Source organism: Hippopotamus amphibius, chromosome 3 (genome assembly GCF_030028045.1).
Source record: "Hippopotamus amphibius kiboko isolate mHipAmp2 chromosome 3, mHipAmp2.hap2, whole genome shotgun sequence".
Lineage (NCBI taxonomy): Eukaryota > Metazoa > Chordata > Mammalia > Artiodactyla > Hippopotamidae > Hippopotamus > Hippopotamus amphibius.
Window position 1 is genome coordinate 156,527,363 of NC_080188.1, and position 12,968 is coordinate 156,540,330.

Consider the following 12,968-nt stretch of genomic DNA (forward strand, 5'->3'; position numbering starts at 1 on the left):
TCAAATCATGCTGTACACCTTAAACCTATTCTTTACTTTGTTGCACTTTGCAGATATTGCATTTTTTACAAATTGAAGGTTTGTGGCGACCCTGCATCAGAAAGTTTATTGGCACCATTTTTCCAACAACATTTGATCATTTCATGTCTCTGTCACATTTTGCTAGTTCTTGAAATAATTCAAATTTTTAAAATTATTATTCTCTTTATTATGATGATCTGTGTTCAGCTATCTTTCATATCACTGCCATGACTGATTAAGGCTCAGATGATGATTAGCAGTTTTAGAAATAAATTATTTGTTAACTAAGGCATCTACTTTTTTTAGACATAAAAAATGCACATTTAAAAGACTACGGGACAGTGTAAACATAAAACTGGAAAACGAAGCAATTCATATTACTCACTTTATTGCAATGCTTGCTTTAACGCAGTCATCTAGAACCAAACCCACAATATCTCCAAGGTATGCCTGTTTGTCAATTATGTCTCAGTAAAACCAGAAGGAAAAAAATCTAGAAAAGGTATTCTCTAGTTTCTTTCACTCTCATGAATGCAACTGTTAAGTCACAATGCTAACATTTTACTGTGGCTTGAATGTAGTCACCATCCTTTACGCTCTGAAACATGTAGGAACCTGGAATTGAACATCTTTCCCATCTTCCCTTAAATAACAGTTGGATTTATAGGGCAAGTCAACACAGCATCCCTGGTAATAATAAGGTGAAGAAATGTTTTTGTTTTTTAAATAAAACCTCCAAACAGAGAAATATAATTCAAATGAAGTTACATTTCATTTCTTAAAAAAGTGATTTTGAAATGGTTTTTGTTCAAAGATGAATGCCAACTCTTGAGTCATTATTTAACACCCACAAAATGTGTTTTCAATATTATTTATTATAAAAAGCCTTTACAAATATGTGTACACTACCTCAGCCCCTAGACAATTAAAAGAACAATACTGCAGATTTGGAATTTAAACAAGTTTGACTTCTTTAGCAAGAATATTACCAGAAAACGTTCTGACAATAATAGGATAAAATTATATTTTTAAAAATTATTTGTAACTTCCTTGTGATTTAGAGACGCTATAAAGTTTATGTCTGGCATTTGTTTTTCACCCCTTTTAATAACAATAAACCAGTCTAAGAAATCAAGGAGTCAGCATCAGTTTCAGTCTTCTGTGCAAAGTTAGAGGGCTCTGACACCAATATGAGGAATGCCAGCTCAGGACAAAGTGAACACTGTGGACTTGTAATTTTCTTAAAAAGAATATAATTCTTTAACAGAGTTAGAATCCACTCTAAATTCTGGCTATAGATCATTTTCTCTCCCAACTTGAATAAAGAGATGTCTTACTTTAAACATGTCATCTAAATGTAGGTAGTTTGCAGGGAATAAATTCATCAGATAACCTCAAGTTGCATCAGAATCTGAGTCTTTGTGGACTCCTCACCTCATCTGTAAAGGGCAGAGTGAAAATGAAGCCCCATAGCATCCCTGGTGGCGGAGTGGTTAGAAATCCACCTGCAGGGCACGTGGATTCGATCCCTGGTCCGGGAAGATCCCACATGCTGCATAGCAACTAAGCCCGTGCACCACAACTACGAGTGCACGTGCTGCAACTACTGAAGCCTGCACGCCCAAAGCCCACGCTCCAATAAGAGAAGCCACCACCATAAGAACCCGATGAACTGCAACGAAGAGTATCCCCCACTCTCTACAACTACAGAAAGCCCACTGGCAGCAAAGAAGATGCAACACAGCCAATAAATACACAAATTTTTTAAAAAACTGAAGCCCCGTATTTCAGAAAAGCAAACTTAAGTTTGTGGATTTGCTGTAGGTCATGCAAAGGGACAGAAAAAGGAAAGAGCTCAGGTAGCTCTTGATGCTCAGGTGGGACACATCCCAGCCCTCTTCTCTGTCCTCACCCCAGATGAGCCAGTGGCCAAAGAGGAGGGACTGCTGCTCTAACTCAAATTACATTTTTATAGGTTTTGTTTCACACTTTTATAGTCAGTAGCACAAACTGGGCCAAAGAAACGTTGCCTTGGGAAGCATATGAATGAAGAATCAAGAGTGGACCAGAGTAAATATTGTTTTACTCCCTGAGGACATGTTTGTAAAGCCCTGTGAGTGGTCCTTCCCTTTGTAATCTTGGGTGAGGCACTTTAGGAAGAGGAGTTTGAGCAGAAATAAACAGGAATTCTGAAATACATTGAGTTGAAGTTTTGCTATACCCATTTTCACATCCTTTTCAAGAATGTAGCACCTGCTTAGAAGGGATAACTGTATATTTACTTTCTTAATCCTGATTGAGGAATTTTTCAAACAGAAGTTTTATGTTTACCAAAACAAATTGACTTTTATAGTTGTTTCTCCTTCAAATTAAGTATTTCCAATTTCATATATTTATATGTGATATTGATGTGTATAAATGTGTATAAATATGTGTATAAATATAAATTATGTTTTATTTGTCAAATAATTTGTCAATTACCTAAATACATGAGAAAACTGTTTTTTCTCTAGGAAAGTTTGTTTAAATGAGAGGGAAAAGTATATTTAATTTAAAGAGTTCTTAAAACTGCAAGAATGTATCCCCAGTGGAATGAGAGGTCTCATGTCTGATTTGCTCATTATTTGAAAATTGCATCTTCAAATCTATTTAAAAAATAAAATGTCCTTTTGAGAAGTTACATTTGAGATGATGCATTTATTTCCAGTGTGTTTTATCTGGGGCCCACCTTCTGTAAGCATTCCCCTCCCACAGTCACCACTCCTGCCCCTCCTGTCTCAGAGCCTGAAGTATGTCTAGGCTTCTCTCCTCTCAGCCTGTCACTTGCCTCCCCTGCTCAAAGGTGTTCAGTCCCACCACATTAACTATAGCATGAAGGCCAAAGTTTTTTCATGGTACTCGAAGGCTTTGTACAATTAAATCCCAAATTTTCTTCCCCAGCCTTCTCTTTCTGCTACGTTTCGGATAACCTGCTCTCAGTCAAGCTAAGCCACCTGCCCCCTGCTCTCTGCTCTATTTCTAGTTCACTGTTACCTGAACCATCTCTGGTCCTGTCGGATCCTAGACATTTTCAAGGCCTAGCTCACGAACCCCATTCCATGCAGCACACCCTGATTTCTGCCCAGCTCTCATAGCTTTTGTGATTACGTGGCCTTGAATGAATCACATTTAAGTATCTATGTGTATGTGTTTGGTAGAAGACATATCTTCCACATCACTTTAATGCCTAGGTGTGGCTGAATAATTAAAAACCCAAGTCCCAACCATGAAAGCATAACATGTTTTTGTGTGTCACTAATAATGGAGTGTGTTTTAATTATGCAAAATAATTATTGCTCTCTTTGCAGATTTTAATTAAATCACATTGTTAAACCATGAGATCAGGCCTCAGTGTTTCTGAACCACAGCTGTGCACTGGAATATCTTGAGTTTTACTGATGCCTGGGTCCCCCCCCCACCACCACCACCAGAGATTTGTCATGTCCTTGACCTGGGGTGTGGCCTGGGTATCATTATTCTTTAAAGCGTCCCAAGTGATTCTAATATGCAGCTGAGTATAAGAACATCTGCATTAGTGGTTCTCAACCAGAATCCACTTCTACATATGAACTTATAAAAACATAAGGTAAATGTTTATACTTACAGAATAAAATCGTGGTTTTGTAATTCAGCTTTATTAAAGAAATCAGAAAATACTTAAAATTTGAATTAAGGTCTCGTTCCCTGCTTAACCAAAGGAAGTTTAAAACACACACACACACACACACACACACACACACACACACAAGCAATCTTTCTAATATCCATACTGGATGAAAATTAGTTTGACTATAATTAAAGAATACATTTTATCAAATTTTGTCTTTAACTTGATACTCTAGTATGTTTGTTTTTTAAATTGGCATTAAATACACAAGAGGAGATTTTAAGGTAAGTAACGAAAGTCCTCTACAAGAATCCTGAAGATGGCTGGGGTAGGCAGTAATTTAAATTTAAATTGTTAAAGAATATTCTAGGTTTAAGGACAATAGTCAACTCTGGTATTCTAAAACTTAGTAATTCTTGACAATTAATATTGTAACCAAGAGTGAATAATTTCGCATACTAAAAATTTATATATTTGTACTCAAGAGCACGATTTAACTTACTCTATTGACTTTCAGAAACAATGCAAAATTGAGTTGAGTGTACACAGATTTTTTTTTTCTAACCTACATTGCTTTCCTCATTTCCAGGCTCATCTAGGAAAGGTTACACTAGAATGCAGTGGGCAGCCTTTATAATCATGGCACTGCTGCCCTCCTGTGCTCTGTTAGGGCATTTGACGAGCCCCTTCCTTAGTTGTTCAAACTGTGTCATTATTCAGATTTCAGTCATTGCCAATTCCCAGAAGCCATTTTTTATTTTATTTTAATTAACTAGCTACTTTCTGCTTGCCTGCTAGAAAATTAACTTTTGAAAAAGGGCTAACGTCTGTGTGGTCAATAAACTATTTTTCCTTCCCTCTGGCTTGTAAACCTGCAGAAAGTGATCAAATTGCCTGAAGTATGGATCATATTGAGAAAGTTACGCACCCTGATTCCTGACTTTCTAGCCCAAAAAAACCTGTTTGGGGTAGTAAAATTCATATTCCTAGGCAGCCACTTATGCTTAAAACATTCACCACCCTTATGTAGCTCTTAAAAAGTTGAACTATTGCATGTCATAGTGGCAAGCCTTATGTGGAACTATCCAAAAAAAGCAGGAGATCTGACATCCTGGTGCTTAGGGCTTGTGGCTTCATTGAGAATTCTGCAGATTACTATCATTTAGATGAGCACTATTCATGGTGTTCAGGAAACGATCAGTCTTCTGATTATCCACTGCCATCTAAAAAGTGTCCAAGGGAAAACTTTTTTCATCTATATTTGATGAGAACTCAATTATTGGAGAATGCTTGGGTAGGATTCCATAGAACCACGATTCTCAAATTTTTGTGTGCAGGTGAATCACATGATGATCTTGTTAAAACACAGATTCTGAATCAATACGTCTTAGGTGGGGCCCAAGGTTCTGCATTTCTATGAGTTCCACATACTGCTGTTTGTGGAGGATGTATAATGGCCTCCAGAGATATCTGAGTCCTAATACCTGAAAACAGTGAATGTTGTCTTATAAGTAAAAGGTCTTTGAGATCTTGGATGGGGAGATTATCCCCCCAGGTGGAGCCCTAAATGTAATCACATTTAATCCTCACAAGAAGAAGGCAGAGGGAGACTTGACTACAGCAGAAGGCAACGTGACCACTGATGCAACATGCTACCGTGTTGGCTTTGAAGATGCAGGCAGGGGCCGCAAGCCAAAGAATGAAGCTATGGAAGCTGGAAAAGGCAAAGAAACTGATTCTCTGCCAGTACATCTGGTGGGAGCGTGGCCCTGCCTATAACCTGATTTCAGACTCTGACCTCCAGAACTAAAAGAATACAGTTGTGCTGTTTTAGACAGTTATTGTGTGAAGGTTTGTGTCCCACCGAAATTCCTGTTAAAATACTACCCCAGAGGTAATAATATTAGCAGGTGGGGGCCACTGGGAAGGTCCTAAGGGTGGAGGCTTCACAAATTGGATTAGCGTCCTTATAAAAAGAGACCCAATAAAATTCCCTCCACCCCCCTGCCCTGCGCACAGGAAGTTACCACTAGAGGGCACTGTCTGCAAAACAAAGCTCTTCCCTAAACACCAAATCTGCCAGGGCCTTCATCTTGGTCTTCCCAGCCTCCACACTGTGAGAAATAAATCTGTTGTTTACAAGCTGCCCTGTGTGTAGTATTTGTTATAGCAGCCCAAAGCCAGTAAGACAAATAGCAAGTTTGCTGTAATTTGTGAAAACAGCCACAGAAAAACTAATACAGAGGGGCTCTCAACCCTGACTGCACAGTAGAATTACCTGGGAAAATTTCAAACAAAAAAATGCATTTCCAGACCCCATTCTTAAAACAGTATAACCAGAACCTGTAGGGGTGGGACCTGAAAATCTCTATTCTAATGGATCCGTGGATGAATGTAATCAGAAGGTGGGTGGAGCAGTATCATATTAGAATAACACAAAACATAGCTTTCCTTGTGTTCAAGGAAACTCTTAAACTGCCTCAAAATGTGGACACACTACTTGGCTAGGCGCCCCCATGAAACCATACATGAGATTCTCAAAATGCAGAACTGAGGCAACATCTTACATGAAGACTTACCAGGTTTGAGATTTAACACAGTTTACCCTAAGCTGGTCAAAGACTTGACTTGTCTCATATTTATTAAGATTCACCAACACTTAGTTCAACATGTGGGAATTCTTTGCGGGTACAACTTGGAGGTATCTTCAGTCCAACTCCCTCTCCACTGACAGGCCTACAGTAAATGTGTTGCAAAACTCAGCGAAGCAGGATCCATGCCTACGAAGAATTTTCTATCTGGGTGGAAAGCATGGCCTCGAAAACCAGACTCAAGGTGTCTTTAAAAGAAACATTCTGCTTAGCAATTTATTAGGAAAACCACCTTGGAATGCCAATTTTAGGTAAAGACCTATCAGCATCCAGATGGATAAAGCAAAACAATCCTGAACGAGGGGCATGTTAGTTACTTGGGGCATGCATTTAGCTTTTCATGACCCAGTCATGAACACTATTTAAGCATTCATGGGAGCACCAAAAACTACTTTTATGGAAAAGATGTCCCAAGTCACTGTTTTTGTGCTTTCACATTAAACTCAATCATCTAGCACTTTCTCCTTTGGGAACTGGAATCACAGCAACCTGCTGGCAGAATCCATGAGTTACTTGCTTTGTTTACAATACCTAGGTTGGAGCTAGGGACACAGTAGATGAATCAAAAGATGTTCAGTTTGCTACAATTGACCCAAAGCTGTTATGCCCATAGGTCTATTGTAGCTACCTCAGCAAACAAGTGAATAAAACAATTCAGGATCTTAACTGTTCCCACCACCATATCCTGGGAATTAGAGCCTGAATTCTGCAGGCAACAGCCTGAAACAGCACTGCAGCTACAGTGAGGGAGTGCATCCCATTCCCTGGAAGTTTTCCCAACAGATGCTTCACCCGCCCCACCCCCACCCCACTGGGCAGGGCAGCCAGCTGGGGAAGACTGGAAGGATGTGGACTTAGAAAGGCTTCCCAGGTGGTTGAGATGCCACCACTTATGGAGAACAACTGACGTGAAATAAAAGTCCTGCAGGTAGGTCAGAGCTGGCCTTGCATCTCCAGTGCAAAAAGGTCAATCAAGGGGACACAGCCCTCCTACCTGAAGAGTCCCCAGGTTTAATCCTCTGAGAAGTCAAATCTGGCTCATCTCTGAATACCTTTACAGAACTGGTTCACTCTGTCTTCAAGGGTTGATAGAAACTAAGAAGTGAAAGTAGCAATTCTCCTGCATCTCTTATAACACAGCTGAATTCATCAGTGCTCCTCCCTCTAAAGGCCATGTGAGTACAGGCTTAGTTATGCCAACTTCTCTGAGGGAACACTGACTGCAGAGGCTTCAGAGCTGCAGCCCACTGGGAACCAAGGTCAGTTTTCTGTTCAACAAGTAGCATCCTTCAACCCAGGTCTGCAATACTTCTCTCTTCTGTAATTTTTTTTTCTCATTTTATTTCTTGGCTCATAGAATTTCATTCTTGTCTTAATGGGCTACATTTTTAATATCTGTCCGCTGTAACAGACTTCAAATTCATTATGAAGTAGGTAAGATTTGTACAGCAAATTAACTTTTCAGGACCCCACTTCTCATCATCATACAATTAGGAATGAAAAGCAAAAGATAGAAAGCAAAGACATGATAAATTAAATATAGTAAAACATTTATTAAGGTCAGGATGCACGAACAGATTCCACTTAACAGAAAGATAATTTAACAATAACCAATTTTTAGAGTTTACAGCTCTATCACATTTCAGCAAACTGAGGACATCAGGTAAATTTTAGTGATTTATTTCTAAAAATCCATTAAATGATCTATTATCTCTGCATAAAGTATTGTAGATGTAGTTAAAGAAGTTAGTAGGAAAAAGTGTAACCTTCCTTCCCCCCTCTCTGCCCATCCATCTTCCAGGAAGCCACAGGCTGTTGCTGACCAGACTTGGCATGAGGCCTCGAGGTTGCTGCTTTTCCCCCTACTTCATAACTGATTTCAAATGGTGTTAGGCAAAAACAGACTCTGAACACTGGGAGAAATCAGTCAGCCTGTGCAAGAGATGGGTCCAGTGGTGCTGGATGGGGTGCTGCACCTTGACAGTGCAGGTGGCAAGTCTGATTTCAGCTGCTCGCCAACTGCAGCTGAATGTTCCATGGCATCTAGGAGTGGGTGGACAGTGCTGATATGATGAGATAGTCCTTTGGGTCCACAGCCCCCCCCTTGCCTATTGCGATCAAGTACCCAACCCAGCGTAGCCGGATCATGTGCTCAGAGGCGCTACCAGCAGGTTACTGCTGGTGGCTGCCACTACCTGTCAATAGGAAGACTATCACAACCCCTGGCTCTACTTAAGCCTCTGAGTTTCTATTGAACACAACCCCATCCCTGCACTGTCACCCTACACAATCCAACACATTCAAGAGTGTATTTTACTTTTCAAGTTCTTCCTTTCTTGAACAGGCTCAGGTGTCAGGAGGAGAGGAGGTGGCCCCAAAAGCAGTCATTCCTCTACTGTCAACTGTTTGCTCTGCTGCAATTTTTACTCCTAAAACACTGATTTAAAATTGTCCTAGATACAAAGATGGAAAATCTAAGCCACCATGTGAAACTAGCTCCCAGCAGAAGAGGATCTCACTGAAGAAAGAAGGGAGATGTGATTGGAAGATCCAGCATCTGCTCCAAGCAGAAGTTTCTTCTTGCAGATCCTCTTGTGACAGTCTGCTATTGCACTAGTTGGATCACTGATACCAAAAAATTTGGAATGTATTTCAGGACCTGGAAACTCCTTTGTTATTGTTTTTTCTTGAATTATTGTTTTGTGGGGTTTTTTTCCCAGTGATTTGGTGTGATAACTGTCAGTGCTGCGCACAGGCACTGCCTTTTTTCAAAACATCCCTATACTTTCATGCATTTATGCTATGACCTTGGAGAAGTAGCACTCTTTTCTTCCTCTTGAGGAATGTGAGCATTAGCTCCTTGGGTGTGCTTCCAGGTGCTCCAAATTCCTTCAAGGTGTGGAACCTCTTAAGGATCCTCTGGAGACTTTGGCTTTACCTCCTCCCCTGCTCTCTGACTTCCACTGAATTCTTGACCTCTCCTGGCCTCCTTATGACTGCTCTCTCCTCCTCCACTTGGGCTTGTACCACACCTTATCTCTCATTCCACCTATTTAAAGTAGCCTTACCACAAGCTGTTGTGTAATAAACGTGTAGCTGTTTACTTAAGGTTGAGGTGAAAAGGGAAATTATACTGCAACCCAAAATGCCACACAACATAGATTGATTATTAGAAATCACTGAACTAAAAACTAACCATTTTGTAAGTAAAGTTTTACTGGAAGCCATCCACACTCATTCATTCATCTATTGTCTATGACTCTTTCACTTAAGAACAGAGTTTCACATGCCACAGAGACCCAGAGACTGCATGACACAAAAAGCCAAAGTATTTCTATTTTTCTTAATCACATAGAGCAATTCATCAGGCTCTTGCTCACTCTGGCCATACCCAAAAGTCCAAAATTTTCCTATCCATAACATCCTCAGGACATGTTTAGAAACAGCAACACCGAAAGCCCTGAAGGGAATTAGTCCACTCCTGTAGGTAACAGAATGAAAAATACCACATTTTTTAGTAAATTTCCTATGTTTCTAACCTACGTCCTCAGATATCAATGTGCACTAATCTAAACCTAGCATTTCATAGCTACACACGTCAGAAATCTTATTTTCAACAGAGAGTAGTAGAAGTGGATACAGGAGAAGGTAAAGAGGTGGGAGAGCATTTAGGGTTAACCAAAATATAAGCAATTTAATTTTTTCTGAACAACAAAAAATAATACAGGTTATATCCTATTTTCTCCTAAATAGAAATAAATTTGCAAAGCTCTGTCTGTATTATCTGCCTTTTACTCAATTTGCTTCTGTGTAATCTTTCCCCTGGAATAACATGTTTTTCACTAATATTTATGGAAACAAAATGTGCATTGTTTTTTAAGAATTCAGTATTAGAAATTCACACTCTGAAGCGTTAAAGATCATCTAGCCTGATCCTTCTCTAATGGGCATTTGCATATGTTCTGAGGATGACTGGGCAGTATACCAATAGGATATAAAGGCCTGGGATAAAAATGGCAAGGCTTCCTATGAGAATATTTTTTCTAGTGTTATTCCAATAGTTTGAAGGGAAAATAGAATTATTTCTATATTAACACAAATATATATAAAATGGAGCAGAAGGCAAATAAGGCAGGATATTTTACAGTGAATACAACAGAGAATATTGTGCTTTCAGGGATGCTTTAAATTATGCCTCCAAGTCTCTTGGGTGATGCATTCCTTTTCCTTTACTATTGGGGTACTAGGATGGAAAAATTGTACAAAAATGATTCACAGCCATCTGTGCTGCAGCCAAATATAAACAGACAAAACAATAGCAGACTACAAAGACATAGGTTGTCTTTATAAGAGTTCATTTAAAAAATATTCCAAAAGAGTGCTTAAAATATCATTTGACTTGGCTTCATTCCTGCCAGGTTACCTGCTTAAAATATGTTTCACCTTTCTTTCTATCTAAGCTGCATTAACCCAGCTCAGAATTCACTTACCCTAAAAAGCTCTCCCAAACAACTCCAGTCCAAATTGATGACTTTCTTTGGAACTCACAGTACTTCCCTTCTATATTTTTAAATAAATTGTTTCCCTTGAGTAATACACACTGATTATTGAACACTTAGAAAATACAGAAAAATATAAAGAATATAAAAATTAACTGTAATGGGCTCCTTCCAGTGGTTAGTATTCTTAAGCTTTTTTGCATATTATTTTACATTTCCAGGTTTGTAACTGAGTTTATACTCACTGTATAATATTGAAAACCTTTTTTTTTTTAACCAAATGACAGCCATTTCTCCCATTACTCAAAACTGTATATGAACACATCCCATAGTATTTGACAATCATGACTTTTAACTTAAGTGCATTTGTTTACCTGCTTATTCTTTCATTCTTCAAACATTGAGTAACTTTAATTTACTATACATTGTGCTTACATGTTTTCTTTCCCATGCTAAATTAACTTTTGCGTAAGGATCACTTTTTTAATTTCCATCATTTCTGAGTATAGATAATCAAATTAGAAATGTGCAGTAAATATCTGAGAATGAATTTATCAAAATTACATTTATTCCCCAATTTTTGGAAACCATAATTTACAGCATCTCAAATTGTACACACTGACTATTTACCACCTTCTAATAAAATGGTAGGAAGTCCTTAATGAATTTGTCTCAAATTTTTCTTTTAAAATTGTTTTTTTAGCCACAGTGTTCCAAAGGAGCAAGATTAATCATTTGTGGCAACGTACGATGAATAGGGAGTGAGTCAGAGTCTGTACAAAGCTCAACACCTGTGCACTCAGATCACGTGTAAGAGCAGAGAGGGCAATAGAGGTAAAGAAGCAGACTCCAAAGACACAGCCTCATATTGGAGGCCATGAGAATGTTCGAAGATAGTGCAGGTAATCCATGATGTTGGGAAGTCTTGTGAGGTAGAAGGAGAATAATGATGAGGGATCAGGTAAAATAATGTCTGAAGGTGTCAGGTAACCTGAAGGGTTTCATCAAGGTCCTGCCCATTGATACAAGGACAGTGTTCATGGCCTTAAGGAAGCAAACAGTTTTCATCATGGCCCAGGAAACATTTGAAGATCTTCTACTATACACATCTTCTTTCAATCATGACTGTGATTAGGGGAAGGGAACATGCTATCTGTAGGTGATCCTCCTAAAAGTACCAGCTCCTGTTTACTTTCCTCTCACAAAACCATTGTTCAGCAAAGAGACTCAAAGAATCTCTTTGTGTGATGTAAGTGACCGTACGTGTTCTGGAATGAGGCTCTTTTTATTTAGTTGCTCAACCCTGAGAGCACTTTTCCTTTGACTAAAGAAGAAATGAGGAAAGGTTAAGTTACTCATTACTCTCTCTTTTCTACTCAGTGTCTCAATTTATGCCATACTATCCTGTGCTCAACACAGCAACCACCACAGAGGGCAATAAACATTTCTTTTGAATTTGTAATTTATGTGTAATGCTTGCATCGTGATTATCAGCATATAAATTCTGGGTAGTTTCAGTTGTCGACCATGCTGTCATCTAAATAAAAATCTGGTATTTCAATGTTCTTCCACAACAAAGTACTGTAAAGCTGGAGAACACCTCAAGTTAAAATGTTGATTGGAAAGGAGTCAATTCATTTCAACAAAATAAGATCTGAGACATAAAATCTTTGAAGTGACTTCACAGAGATGCAAACGTGCACTTGATGATGCTGAAGCTCTCCCAGTACCTAGTGAAGCTCCCTCCTCTTAGTTTGGATTATGGTCACCTCTTCACCCTCTTTACTTGTGCTGAAAGCACATATTATCTAGTCAGCCAAAAACTACACTTAGGATATATAAGTAGTCTGAATGACTTGAAAGGAGATGTCACCCAGGATTTCTGTTAACATGTCTGTCAGTTTTCTTTCTTATTTTCAAATGTTTATAATATAGAAGAGGACCATTGAGGAGTATTTGGAAAATGCAGGAGAAAGGTATGTAAAACTAATCAATCACATGTAATTTTACTACCTAGTGATAACCATTGTTAATATTTTAAGTCATTTTCTGCTGATCTTTCTTCATATGTTTCTTTATACATGTCTTTCTTAAATAGTTATTATTCTTAAATAGTTATTATTCTTTTACAGATCAGAATATATTCCTTTT

The 12,968-nt window shown here is 38.6% G+C and overlaps 1 protein-coding gene across 1 annotated transcript in view; it reads left to right on the plus strand.

Moving 5' to 3' along the window:
- The window catches only part of LOC130848829 (membrane cofactor protein-like), a 66,462-nt gene that overhangs the window by 49,993 nt on the left and 3,501 nt on the right, over nucleotides 1–12,968 (plus strand). Inside the window, exon 12 of the mRNA XM_057727208.1 lies at nucleotides 5,186–5,422. Within this exon, the coding sequence (XP_057583191.1) occupies nucleotides 5,186–5,422 (237 nt within the window). The remainder of the gene's footprint in view (nucleotides 1–5,185; nucleotides 5,423–12,968) is intronic.